Source organism: Pogoniulus pusillus, unplaced genomic scaffold (genome assembly GCF_015220805.1).
Source record: "Pogoniulus pusillus isolate bPogPus1 unplaced genomic scaffold, bPogPus1.pri scaffold_207_arrow_ctg1, whole genome shotgun sequence".
In the NCBI taxonomy this organism is placed as follows: Eukaryota; Metazoa; Chordata; class Aves; order Piciformes; family Lybiidae; genus Pogoniulus; species Pogoniulus pusillus.
Genome location: NW_026974634.1, coordinates 1 through 13,012, shown reverse-complemented (window position 1 = coordinate 13,012; position 13,012 = coordinate 1). Strand labels below are relative to the sequence as shown.

Here is a 13,012-nt window from a genome sequence, read left to right as displayed (position 1 = left end):
GATCTGGGGGCTGGGATGTGCAGCTGTGGGATCTGGGATGTGCAGCTGCAGGGATCCAGGGCTGGGATGTGCAGCTGCAGGGATCCAGGGCTGGGATGTGCAGCTGCAGGGATCCAGGGCTGGGATGTGCAGCTGTGGGATCTGGGATGTGCAGCTGCAGGGATCCAGGGGCTGGGATGTGCAGCTGCAGGGATCTGGGGCTGGGATGTGCAGCTGCAGGGATCTGGGGGCTGGGATGTGCAGCTGCAGGGATCCAGGGCTGGGATGTGCAGCTGTGGGATCTGGGATGTGCAGCTGCAGGGATCCAGGGGCTGGGATGTGCAGCTGCAGGGATCCAGGGCCCGGGATGTGCAGCTGCAGGGATCTGGGATGTGCAGCTGCAGGGATCCAGGGGCTGGGATGTGCAGCTGCAGGGATCCAGGGCTGGGATGTGCAGCTGCAGGGATCTGGGGGCTGGGATGTGCAGCTGCAGGGATCCAGGGCTGGGATGTGCAGCTGCAGGGATCTGGGATGTGCAGCTGCAGGGATCCAGGGCTGGGATGTGCAGCTGCAGGGATCCAGGGCTGGGATGTGCAGCTGCAGGGATCCAGGGCTGGGATGTGCAGCTGTGGGATCTGGGATGTGCAGCTGCAGGGATCCAGGGGCTGGGATGTGCAGCTGCAGGGATCTGGGGCTGGGATGTGCAGCTGCAGGGATCTGGGGGCTGGGATGTGCAGCTGCAGGGATCCAGGGCTGGGATGTGCAGCTGTGGGATCTGGGATGTGCAGCTGCAGGGATCCAGGGGCTGGGATGTGCAGCTGCAGGGATCCAGGGGCTGGGATGTGCAGCTGCAGGGATCCAGGGCTGGGATGTGCAGCTGTGGGATCTGGGATGTGCAGCTGCAGGGATCCAGGGCTGGGATGTGCAGCTGCAGGGATCTGGGATGTGCAGCTGCAGGGATCTGGGATGTGCAGCTGTGGGATCTGGGATGTGCAGCTGCAGGGATCCAGGGGCTGGGATGTGCAGCTGCAGGGATCTGGGGCTGGGATGCAGATCTTGGCTGAGCTGTGGGATCTGGGATGGGGATCAGCTGTGGGATCCAGGATGTGCAGCTGCAGAGATCCAGGAGCTAGGATCTGCAGCCATGGGATCTGGGATGTGCAGGACTCTCAGCCATGTGATCCAGGATGTGGGATCCAGGATGCTGATGCATGGCCACAGGATCCAGGATGTGGGATCCAACAAGTGGGATCCAGGGAGCAGGATCCAGGATGTGGGATCCAGGAGGTGGAACTCAGGCTGTGAGATCCCAGAAGTGGGATCCAGGGAGCAGGATCCAGGATGTGGGATCCAGGAGGTGGAACTCAGGCTGTGAGATCCAAGAAGTGGGATCCAGGGAGCAGGATCCAGGATGTGGGTTCTAGGATCTAGGATGTGGGATCCAGGCAGTGGGATCCAGGGAGCATGATTCAGGTAGTGAGTTCCAGGATCTAGGATGTGGGATCCAGGCTGTGTGATCTAAGATGTGGGTTCTAAGATCTAGGATGTGGGATCCAGGAAGCAGGTTCTGGGATGTGGTGCCCAGGACATGGGATCCAGGAAGTGGGATCCAAGAAGCCAAATCCAGGCTGTGGGATGCATGACCGCAGGATCCAGCAGGGGGATCCAGCAGGGGGATCCAGCAGGGGGATCCAGCAGGGGGATCCAGCAGGGGGATCCAGCAGGGGGATCCAGGCTGTGACACCCAAGAAGTGGGATCCAAGGAGCAGAACCCAGGATGTGGAATGCATGACTGCAGGACCCAGGCCGTGGGATCCAGGGAGCAGGATCCAGCAGTGGGATCCATGCAGCAGGATCCAGGCTGTGAGATCCCAGAAGTGGGATGCAGGGAGCGGGATCCAGGTAGTGGGTTCTAGGATGTGGGATCCAGGCAGAGGGATCCAAGAAGTGGAACCCAGGCTGTGGGATGCATGACTGCAGGATCCAGGCTGTGGGATCCAAGAAGTGGGATCCAGGGAGCAGAATCCAGGGAGTGGGATCCAGGGAGCGGGATCCAGGGAGCAGGATCCCTGAGGGGGACCCCTCAGGGCTGCTGGCGGCGCTGGAGGCTCTCCAGCAGGACTCTCTTGTGGGCAGGCTCCACCACTCCTGCTTCCTCCAGGTCCTCCTCCGTGATGTCACTGGCAAGGGTGGGCAGGGGCAGGGGCTCAGCACCCCCAGCCCCGGGCACGGCTCCTGGGGGCCACCTCCTCGGCCCCTGCTGCCCACCCAGCTTGGTGCTGGAGGGGTCCCAGGGTGGCACAAGGGGGTCCTAGGCTGGTGCTGGGGGGCACTGGGTGGTGCTGGGGGGCACTGGGTGGTGCTGAGGGGTCCCAGGGTGGTATTGGAGGGTATGTGGGTGGCATTTGGGGTACGGGGGTGGCACTGGGGGGTGCCGGGGTGGCAGCGGGGGGTCCGCGGTGGTGCCCACCTGAGGAAGTCGAGGTCGTCCCAGCCGTTCTGCAGCAGCCCCTCCTCGTACCTCTGCAGCCCCAGCGCCCGCAGCCACTCGCCCACGGCGGGCACGGCCCCGCGGCCCGGCTGGCACAGCGCCTGCGGGCACAGCGCCGCCCTCAGCACCCCGCGCCGGGCACCCCCCCGGGGCGGGCGGCACAGCCTCAGCCCGCGGCGCTCCGGTCCCTCCCCACCCGCGGCGGGACCCGAACAGCCCCAGGGGGCAGGGGCTCCGGGAGGGCATCCACCGGGACGGGACCTCCGGGAGGGCATCCACCGGGACGGGAGCTCCGGGAGGGCATCCACCGGGACGGGAGCTCCGGGAGGGCATCCACCGGGATGGGAGCTCCGGGTGGGGATCCACCGGGATGGGAGCTCCGGGTGGGGATCCACCGGGATGGGAGCTCCGGGTGGGGATCCACCGGGATGGGAGCTCCGGGAGGAGAGCTCTAAGAGGAGTCCTCCTGGATTGGAGGTCCAGGAGGGGACCTCCAGGATGGGATCCGAACAGCCCTGGGACAAGGACTCCAGGATGGGAGCTCCAGATAGGTGCTCCAGGATGGGAGCTGCAGGGTGGGACCTTCAGGAGGGCAGTTCCAGGAGGAGTCCTCCAGGATGGGAGCTCCAGGATGGGATCCCAACAGCGCTGGGATGAAGACTCAGGATGGGAGCTGCAGGGTGGGAACTCCAGGAGGGGAGTTCCAGGAGGAGTCCTCCAGGATGGGAGCTCCAGGATGGGATCCCAACAGCGCTGGGATGAAGACTCAGGATGGGAGCTGCAGGAGGAGTCCCCCGGGATTGGAGCTCCAGGAGACCCTCCTGAGATGAGACTCTTGGGATGAGACCCCCAGCATGGAGCCTCCAGGACAAGTGGCTCAGGATGGGACCCTCCAGAACGAGACCCCCCCCGGCCCAGAAGGGACCCTGCAGGCTGAGGTCCATCTCCTCCCCCCCCCGCCCCCTCCCCCCCCTACCTCCTCGGCCAGGTCCTCCTGGATGCTCTCCCGGATGGAGCGCGGGGGGAAGCTGATTGGGCGCCCATAGGCGGGGGGCAGGCCGCGGGTGGGCATCTCCCCCCTGCCCCCTCCTCCGTAGTCCACCTCGCTCAGGGTCTTCGCCATCTGCAGCACGGAGCAGGAGCGATCGTCCTGGCCGCCCCCCGGCGAGCCCCCGCAGGGGCCGGCGGCTGCCTCCGAGCCCCCCCCCGGTGCGGCGGCGGCGGCGGGCGGCGGCAGCCGGGGCTGGGCGGGGGCAGCCTCGCCGGTGCCAGCCCTGGGCGCCGGCTCCGGGCAGCAGGCGGCGGTGCCCTGGCGAGGGCCGGGGGGCACCTCGAGCTCGGGGGGCAGCGGCGGCGGGGGGAAGTCCGGGGGCGGCAGGCTCGGGGGGGCAGCGTCGTCCTCGGAGGAGCTGCTGCCGTCGGGCTGGCCGCCGGGCGGGGGGCGGCTGGCGGGGGGCTGCGGGCGGCGCTCGGGGGCTGCCCCCTGCGCCTTGGCTCTGCCCGGGGGCTTGCCAGGGTCCGCCGGTGCCAGCAGCTGGTGAGGGACCCCCTCCAGCACGTAGTAGGCAGGGTTGTTGAAGCTGTTCTTCGGGGGGGGCTCCGCGGGCACCTCCAGCTTGGAGCTGCCGGGGGAGAGGGGGGGGCGAAGGAGGAGAGCCTGAGGGTGGCATGATGCCAAGGTGGGACCCCCGGGGTGGGAGGATGGGACCCCAGGAAGGGAGTAGGAGGATGGGACCCCCCCAGGGTGGGACCCCCCAGGTGGGATCTTCAGGATGGAGCCCCCCAGGATGGGACGCCCAGGTGGGATCTTCAGGATGGGACCCCCAGGATGGGACCCCCCAGGGTGGGATCTTCAGGATGGAGCCCCCCCAGGGTGGGACCCCCCAGGTGGGATCTTCAGGATGGAGCCCCCCAAGGTGGGACCCCCCAGGTGGGATCTTCAGGATGGAGCCCCCCCAGGGTGGGACCCCCCAGGTGGGATCTTCAGGATGGAGCCCCCCAAGGTGGGACCCCCCAGGTGGGATCTTCAGGATGGAGCCCCCCCAGGGTGGGATCTTCAGGATGGAGCCCCCCAAGGTGGGACCCCCCAGGTGGGATCTTCAGGATGGGACCCCCCAGGGTGGGATCTTCAGGATGGAGCCCCCCAAGGTGGGACCCCCCAGGTGGGATCTTCAGGATGGAGCCCCCCCAGGTGGGATCTTCAGGATGGAGCCCCCCAAGGTGGGACCCCCCAGGTGGGATCTTCAGGATGGGACCCCCCAGGGTGGGACCCCCCAGGTGGGATCTTCAGGATGGAGCCCCCCAAGGTGGGACCCCCCAGGTGGGATCTTCAGGATGGAGCCCCCCCAGGGTGGGACCCCCCAGGTGGGATCTTCAGGATAGAGCCCCCCAGGATGGGACCCCCCAGGTGGGATCTTCAGGATGGAGCCCCCCCAGGGTGGGACCCCCCAGGTGGGATCTTCAGGATGGAGCCCCCCAGGGTGGGACCCCCCAGGTGGGATCTTCAGGATGGAGCCCCCCCAGGGCGGGACCCTCAGGAAGGAAGTCCCCAGGACGAGACCCCCAGCATGGGCCCCCCCAGCACGGCCCCCAGGCTCCCCCCTCACCGGCTGCTGCTGTGCTCGTCCCTGGCAGTGCCACGGTGCGGGGCCGGGGGCCGGGGGGCAGGGCTGGCAGGGACCTTCTCAGCCTCCTCTGGCAGCTTTGCCAGGGCAGAGGTGGCACTGGGGGGGGCCTCGGCACTGGTGGGCTTCCGGCTGCATGACCTGGGCAAAGGGGGGGGGGCTCAGGACCACCTGGGCCGGGCACAGGCAGGAGGGAGCTGAGCAGCCTCCAGGAGCATCTCCTCCTTCTCCAGGCCCTCCCCAGCTGCCCTACCTGGCATGGTCCTGGCAGCTCCTGGCACCCCCTGGCACCTTCCCCTTGGCCGCCGCTGCCTCGTCCTTGTCGATGCTGATCCACTCTGGAGGGGCACAGAGGGCACTGGGAGGGCTCACCCTCCATGCTGCCCACCCTGCTGCCACCGTGACCCAGTGCCCTCCATGCTGCCCACCCTGCTGCCACCATGACCCAGTGCCCTCCAGCTTGCCCATTCTGCTGCCACCATGACCCAGCGCCCTCCATGCTGCCCACCCTGCTGCCACCATGACCCAGTGCCCTCCATGCTGCCCACCCTGCTGCCCCCACACCCCAGTGCCCTCCCTTCTGCCCACCCTGCTGCCCCCACAGCCCAGTACCCTCCCTTCTGCCCACCCTGCTGCCCCCACGCCCCAGTGCCCTCCGTGCTGCCCACCCTGCTGCCCCCGTGCCCGCCGTGCTGCCCGCTGGTGCTGACCATAGAGCCTCTCCCTGGTGCCCAGCCAGTGCCCTTCCCTCTGCCCATCCTGCTGCCCCCACACCCCAGTGCCCTCCATGCTGCCCACCCTGCTGCCCCCGTGCCCACCGTGCTGCCCGCTGGTGCTGACCATAGAGCCTCTCCCTGGTGCCCAGGCGCTCGCTGGGCACCCTGACGCGCATGGAGCCGCGGATGTTGCCAGTCTCCTCGCCCCGGTGGGACAGGAAGGTGAGGAACTGCTGGGCAGTGCTGCCAATCATGGACTTGAGGGCAATGACACATTCCCCTGGGGGTGCCAACCGCAGAGGGGTCAAGCTCAGGCTGCCCCCGCTGCCAGGGCGGGGCCGGTGCCAGGCAGCAGGGGGCGCTGGGTGCCCACCGTAGGACTCGTAGCCGTCCGAGGACTTGACAGTGAGCAGCAGATGCTGGTCCTGGAGGTACTCAATGTCTGACAGGATGGGCTGTAGCTGGGGGGGGGGGCACAGGGCACTCAGGGGGGCACCCAGAGGGCACCAGCTGCAGCCACAAGGGGCCCAGGAGCTCCACCTCAGCACCTCCAGGAGCCCAGCCCAGCTCCAGCACCCACCAGCACCTCCAGGAGCCCAGCCCAGCTCCAGCACCCACCAGCACCTCCAGGAGCCCAGCCCAGCTCCAGCACCCACCAGCACCTCCAGGAGCCCAGCCCAGCTCCAGCACCCACCAGCACCTCCAGGAGCTCAGCCCAGCTCCAGCACCCACCAGCACCTCCAGGAGCTCAGCCCAGCTCCATCCTGCAGCAGGATCTGCATCTCCCTGCCCACTCCTGCCCTCCCCAAGCCCTCCTGTGCCCGTTCACTGTGTGGGCATTTCCCCCCCGTGCCTGCTCTCCACGTGGGCAGCTCCCCCCTGTGCCCACTCAGCGCATGGCACCTGCCCCTGTGCCAGCTCACCGTGGGCAGCTGCCTGGAGGACCACTGCACCTTCAGGAAGTTGATGTTGTCACTGCTTTGGCTGTCGTTCTCCAGGCTCTTCTTGAACTCTGGCAGGGTGGCACAGGAGCTGTGCCCACACACACCCACCCAGCACCCTGGGCAGGCCCCTCCAGGTGCCAGCAAGCCTCACCAAAGCCTCCCCAAGTCCCTCCAGATGCCACCAAGATGCCAACAAGCCCCAACAAGGCCCTCATGATGCCACCATGCCCCACCTGAGCCCCTCAAGATGTCACCAAGCCTCAAGATGCCACCAATCCCACTCTGAGCCCTTCAAGATGCCACCAAGCCCTCCCTAGACCCCACAAGATGCCACCAAGCCCCAACCAAGCCCCTCAGGATGCCACCAAGCCCCTCAAGATGCCACCAAGCCCTCCCTAGACCCCACAAGATGCCACCAAGCCTCAAGATGCCACCAATCCCACTCTGAGCCCTTCAAGATGCCACCAAGCCCTCCCTAGACCCCACAAGATGCCACCAAGCCCTAACCAAGCCCCTCAGGATGCCACCAAGCCCCAACCAAGCCCCTCAGGATGCCACCAAGCCCTCCCTAGACCCCATAAGATGCCACCAAGCCCCAAACAAGCCCCTCAAGATGCGACCAAGCCCCACCAAAGCCCCTCAGGATGCCACCAAGCCCTCCCCAAGCCCCACCAAAGCCCCTCAGGATGCCACCAAGCCCCACCAAAGCCCCTCAAGATGCCACCAAGCCCCAACCAAGCCACTCAGGATGCCACCAAGCCCTCTCCAGCCCCTCAGGATGCCACCAAGCCACAACCAAGCCCCTCAGGATGCCACCAACCCCACCCCAAGCCCCTCAAGATGCCACCAAGCCCTCCCCAAGCCCCCCCAAAGCCCCTCAGGATGCCACCAAGCCCCAACCAAGCCCCTCAGGATGCCCCCAAGCCCTCCCCAAGCCCCCCCCAAAGTCCCTCAGGATGCCCCCAGGCTCTCCAAGACGCCTCCACACCTCCTCCTGCAACCCTCCTCCGAGCGCCCACCAAAGCCCTCCAAGCCCTCCCCACCCCCCCTTCGAGCCCCCCCGCCCCCCAGGCCCCCCCTCAGCGCCCCCCCTTGGGGTGCACCTTCCAGGCAGGTGGAGTAGAACTCGATGAAGAACTTGCTGCGGCTGGAGGTCTTGACGATGGCCTCGACGCTCTCCAGCTCGATGTAAGCCTGCTCAGAGGCCTTGGAGAGCCCTGCAGGGGGAGCAGGAGGAGCTGCAGGGGACCCCTGCCCTCCGAGCCTTCCTCCTCCTCCTCCTCCTCCTCCTCCTCCTCCTCCTCCTCCTCCTCCTCCTCCTCCTCCTCCTCCTCCTCCCACCCAGGGCAGCTCCCAGGGGGTTAGGGACCTGTGGGCATCTCGCCCCGGCCAGAGCGAGCAAGCTCCTGGCTGAGCCAAAGGGGGCAGGGTGGCACAGGGCACCCTCTGTGCCCAGAGGAGCCTGGCACTGGCACCAGGAGGTGCCACGGGGCTGAGCTGCCAGCAGCTGTGCTGCTCCTGCCCGACTGCCCTGCCCCTGCCCGACTGCTCTGCCCTAACCTCACTGCCTCCCTGCCCTGCCTCTGCCACCCTGCCTGTGGCACTGCTGCCAACCTGCCCATGGGGACCAGCAGCAGGGGAGAGAAGAGCCCTGAGGGAAGAGGATGCCTGGGAGGAGAGGATGCCTGGGGGGAGAAGATGCCTGGGGGGAGAGGATCCCTGAGGGAAGAGGATCCCTGAGGGAAGAGGATCCCTGAGGGGAGAGGATCCCTGGAGGGGAGAGGATCCCTGGAGGGAGGAGGATGCCTGGAGGGAAGAGGATCCCTGAGGGGAGAGGATGCCTGGGAGGAGAGGATGCTTGGAGGGGAAAGGATGCCTGGGGGGAGAGGATCCCTGGGGGGAGAGGATCCCTGGAGGGAGAGGATCCCTGGAGGGAGGATACCTGGGGGGAGAGGATGCCTGGGGGGAGAGGATGCCTGGGGGGAGAGGATCCCTGGGGGGAGAGGATCCCTGGGGGGGGAGGATGCCTGGGGGGGGGGTGGGTCCCTGGAGGGGAGAGGATGCCTGAGGGGAGGAGGATCCCTGAGGGGAGGAGGATCCCTGGGGGGAGTGGATCCCTGGGGGGAGTGGATGCCTGGAGGGAGAGGATCCCTGGGGGGAGAGGATGCCTGGAAGGAGAGGATCCCTGGGGGAGGTGGGTCCCTGGGAGGGGAGGATCCCTGGAGGGAGAGGATGCCTGGGGGGAGAGGATCCCTGGAGGGAGAGGATGCCTGGGGGGGGTTGGATGCCTGGGGGGGGTGGGTCCCTGGGGGGGGTGGGTCCCTGGCCCAATGAGGAGCCCGAGGGAGGTAATTGGCATGCGGGGGGGCGGGTCCGGCGGCGGGGGCAGCCAATCACCTTGCTTGGAGACGAACTGGGAGGTGACCCCCACCTGGAAGGAGGCGAACACCGGCGAGTGGTCGCTGGTGACGATGTCGTCGGTGCAGCCTGCGGCGGGGCAGGGCGAGCGGCGGGTCCGCGGCGGGCACGGCAGGGGCACGGCAGGGGCACGGCCGGGGCCCGAGCGCCCCCCCGGGGAACCGGGAGCAGACCCTCCCCCCCCCGCCCCCCCCCCAGCTGACCGTAGGCAGTGCAGTGGATGTGGGTCTCGGGGTAGGACTTCCAGAGGATGCGGTCACACCAGGAGGGGACATTGGTACGGACCTGCCCGGGCAGGGGGCACAGGGCTCGCACCCACGGGCACCCAGCCTGGGCGGCCTGAGGGCATCTCAGCTGGCAGGGACCCGCCAGGAGCCAGCCTGAGGGCATCTCAGCTGGCAGGGACCCGCCAGGAGCCAGCCTGAGGGCATCTCAGCTGGCAGGGACCCGCCAGGAGCCAGCCTGAGGGCACCGGAGCCAGCAGGGACCTGCCAGGAGCCAGCCTGAGGGCACCGGAGCCAGCAGGGACCCGCCAGGAGCCAGCCTGAGGGCACCGGAGCCGGCAGGGACCTGCCAGGAGCCAGCCTGAGGGCATCTCAGCTGGCAGGGACCCGCCAGGAGCCAGCCTGAGGGCACCGGAGCCAGCAGGGACCTGCCAGGACCCAGCCTGAGGGCATCTCAGCTGGCAGGGACCCGCCAGGAGCCAGCCTGAGGGCACCGGAGCCAGCAGGGACCTGCCAGGAGCCAGCCTGAGGGCACCGGAGCCAGCAGGGACCTGCCAGGAGCCAGCCTGAGGGCACCGGAGCCAGCAGGGACCCGCCAGGAGCCAGCCTGAGGGCACCGGAGCCAGCAGGGACCCTCCACAACCCCACCCTGACCCCCACCATGACCCCCACCATGACCCCCACCCTGACCCCCACCATGACCCCCACCATGACCCCCCTACGACCCTGACCATGATCCCACCACAACCCCACCCTGACCCCCACCACTGGCACCGTGCCCCCCCCCCCGTGCCCCTGCCCTCTGCCCCGCCCTTACCCCCGTGGGCTTCTGCTTGTGCCAGACGTAGGTGTCCCTGGAGCCCCTCTCGTAGCGGTAGGTGGGGGGGAAGGTGATCTCCTCCTCGCCTGGCACCCCGGGGGGGCACCCAAGGGGGACACCAAAGGTCAGCAGGAGACCTCTGCCACCTCCCCCCCCCCTGCCCCCCCCCGGCTGCCTCCCCCCAGGGCCCCACCGAAGCGCAGGAAGATTTTGTGCTTCTCCTTCTCCAGGTTGAGTTGATCCACCCTGAGCAGAGGCTCCAGCTCCTTCCTGCTGATGTAGTTCAGGATCTCCTGCCAGGGCCAGGGTGGGCACCTCAGCGGGCACAGCCCGGAGGTGTCTCCCTGCCCCCCACCTCCAGCTGCTGCCCACCTCCGCTGGCTAAGATAGGAGAGGATGAAGCTGTGTCCCCCCCTGCTGTGGTGCCAACCTCTGGTGGCCAAGATGGCACAGCCTGAAGGTGCGCCCCAGCTGCTGCCCACCTCTGGTGACTAAGATAGGAGGGGCTGAAGGTGCCCCCCAGCTACTGCCCACCTCCGGTACCCAAGCTAGCTGAGGCTGGTGGTGCCCCCCTCTGCTGCCCATGCCAGCCATGGCCAGCAGCATCTCCTGTTACCCAAGGCAGGCAGGCCTGGCAGCGCCCACGGTGCCCACCTCTGCTGCCCAAGCCTGCCACGCCTGGCAGTGCCCGCAGTGCCCACCTCTGCTGCCCATACCAGCCATGGCCAGCAGCATCTCCTGTTACCCAAGGCAGGCAGGCCTGGCAGTGCCCACGGTGCCCACCTCTGCTGCCCAAGCCTACCACGCCTGGCAGTGACCCTGGTGCCCAGCAGCTCTGCCCAAGCCTGCCATGCCTGGCAGCGCCTGCAGTGCCCACCTCTGCTGCCCAAGCCTGCCACGCCTGGCAGTGACCCTGGTGCCCAGCAGCTCTGCCCAAGCCTGCCACGCCTGGCAGCGCCTGCAGTGCCCACCTCTGCTGCCCAAGCCTACCACGCCTGGCAGTGACCCTGGTGCCCAGCAGCTCTGCCCAAGCCTGCCACGCCTGGCAGCGCCTGCAGTGCCCACCTCTGCTGCCCAAGCCTGCCACGCCTGGCAGTGACCCTGGTGCCCAGCAGCTCTGCCCAAGCCTGCCACGCCTGGCAGCACCCTCGGTGCCCAGCAGCTCTGCCCAAGCCTGCCACGCCTGGCAGCGCCCGAGGTGCCCACCTCTGCTGCCCAAGCCTACCACGCCTGGCAGTGACCCTGGTGCCCAGCAGCTCTGCCCAAGCCTGCCACGCCTGGCAGCACCCTCGGTGCCCAGCAGCTCTGCCCAAGCCTGCCACGCCTGGCAGCGCAGCGCCCTCGGTGCCCAGCTGCCGTGCCAGGCCAGGTGCCCACCTGCACGTCCATGTCGAGGCGGTAGTTGAGGTCCCCGAACCAGAAGAGGTGAGTGAAGCGCAGGGAGATGTCGAAGGGGCTCAGCTGCCTGTGCCCCAGCGCCAGCAGCCGCAGGATGTCCTGATAGTTCTGGTTGCGCCTGCGCACCGCACCCGCGCCTCAGCGCTGCCCGCCCGTGCCCACGCCCTGTGCCGCCCTGCCCACTGCCGCCCCGCCCTGTGCCGCCCTGCCCACTGCTGCCCCGCCCTGTGCCGCCCTGCCCACTGCCGCCCCGCCCTGTGCCGCCCTGCCCACTGCCGCCCCACCCTGTGCCGCCCCGCCCTGCGCCACCCACCCTGCCCACTGCCGCCCCGCCCTGCGCCACCCTGCCCACTGCCGCCCCGCCCTGTGCCGCCCTGCCCACTGCCGCCCCACCCTGTGCCGCCCTGCCCACTGCCGCCCCGCCCTGTGCCGCCCTGCCCACTGCCGCCCCACCCAGCACCGCCCCACCCAGCACTGCCTGCCCCGCCCTGCATCATGCGGCCCAGCCCTGCACTGCCCCACCCCACACTGCCCCACCCAGTGCCACCCTTACGGGCCATGATCTGCCCTGGGCACGCTGCAGCCACCAGCATCTCACCAGGACCCTGCCATGACCCCACCATGCCCCCACCACTGCCACCATGACCCCACCATGCCCCCACCACTGCCATCATGCCCCCACCACAGCCATCATGACCCCAACCATGACCCCACCCTGACCCCACCATGCCTCCAGCACTGGCCCCATGCCTCATGCCCCCCTGCCCTGGCAGGGTGCCCGTGGCAGTGCCAGCCTCACCTGGCTGTCTTCTCGCTGCCCGAGGTGAGGTGGCAGTTGACGAAGCCCAGGGAGGTGCCATTGAACATGAAGGAGACGCCCACGGCCCCCTTGTTGCCTGGTGGGGACGTGGGCATGGGCAGAGGGTCAGCTGCCAGCACCCCAACCATGGAGACGGTGCCCACCCTGGGCATCAGGCCTGGCAGGGGCTGCCAAGGAGCCTGGGGTGGGGCTCGGCAGGGATGGGGGCGAGGGGGGAAGAGCCAAGGGGGCAGCTCCAAGCCCTCCCCTGGTGCCACCAGCAGCTCTGGGCCCGCCCCCCGGTGCCAGCCAGCGGCGCGAGGCCCCTGTTGGGCGGCAGGAGGGGCAGCAGGCACCCCGTGGTGCCCTGGCAGTGCCTACCCAGGGTGTTGGCGATGCCAGTCTTGACGCTGGAGGTGCTGACGTGGCTGATGCGGTTCTCGTGCTCAGGCTTCACCAGCACCACCACCTTGATGCTCCACAGCGACTGCATGGCCACCTGCGGGCACCGTGCTGCCAGCCTCTGCCCTGCTGCCAGCCCTGCTGCCAGCCTCTGCCTCTGCTGCCAGCCTCTGCCGCCAGCCCCTGCCCCTGCTGCC

General features: G+C 68.6%; 1 protein-coding gene across 1 annotated transcript; it reads right to left on the bottom strand.

The window, feature by feature from the left end:
* Positions 1 to 1,685: 1,685 nt before the first annotated feature.
* Positions 1,686 to 12,959, bottom strand: LOC135174009 (phosphatidylinositol 3,4,5-trisphosphate 5-phosphatase 2-like). Its single transcript, XM_064141247.1, has 16 exons — positions 12,795 to 12,959; positions 12,414 to 12,510; positions 11,594 to 11,732; positions 10,410 to 10,509; positions 10,214 to 10,302; positions 9,376 to 9,457; positions 9,152 to 9,241; positions 7,858 to 7,971; positions 6,734 to 6,822; positions 6,184 to 6,271; positions 5,935 to 6,090; positions 5,348 to 5,432; positions 5,077 to 5,235; positions 3,447 to 4,092; positions 2,450 to 2,571; positions 1,686 to 2,159 (listed from the first exon to the last, which is right to left on the bottom strand). The coding sequence occupies exons 1-16, from the start codon at positions 12,904 to 12,906 to the stop codon at positions 2,063 to 2,065; spliced, it is 2,265 nt and encodes a 754-aa protein (XP_063997317.1). The 5' UTR covers positions 12,907 to 12,959; the 3' UTR covers positions 1,686 to 2,062.
* Between the last annotated feature and the right edge of the window lie 53 nt (positions 12,960 to 13,012).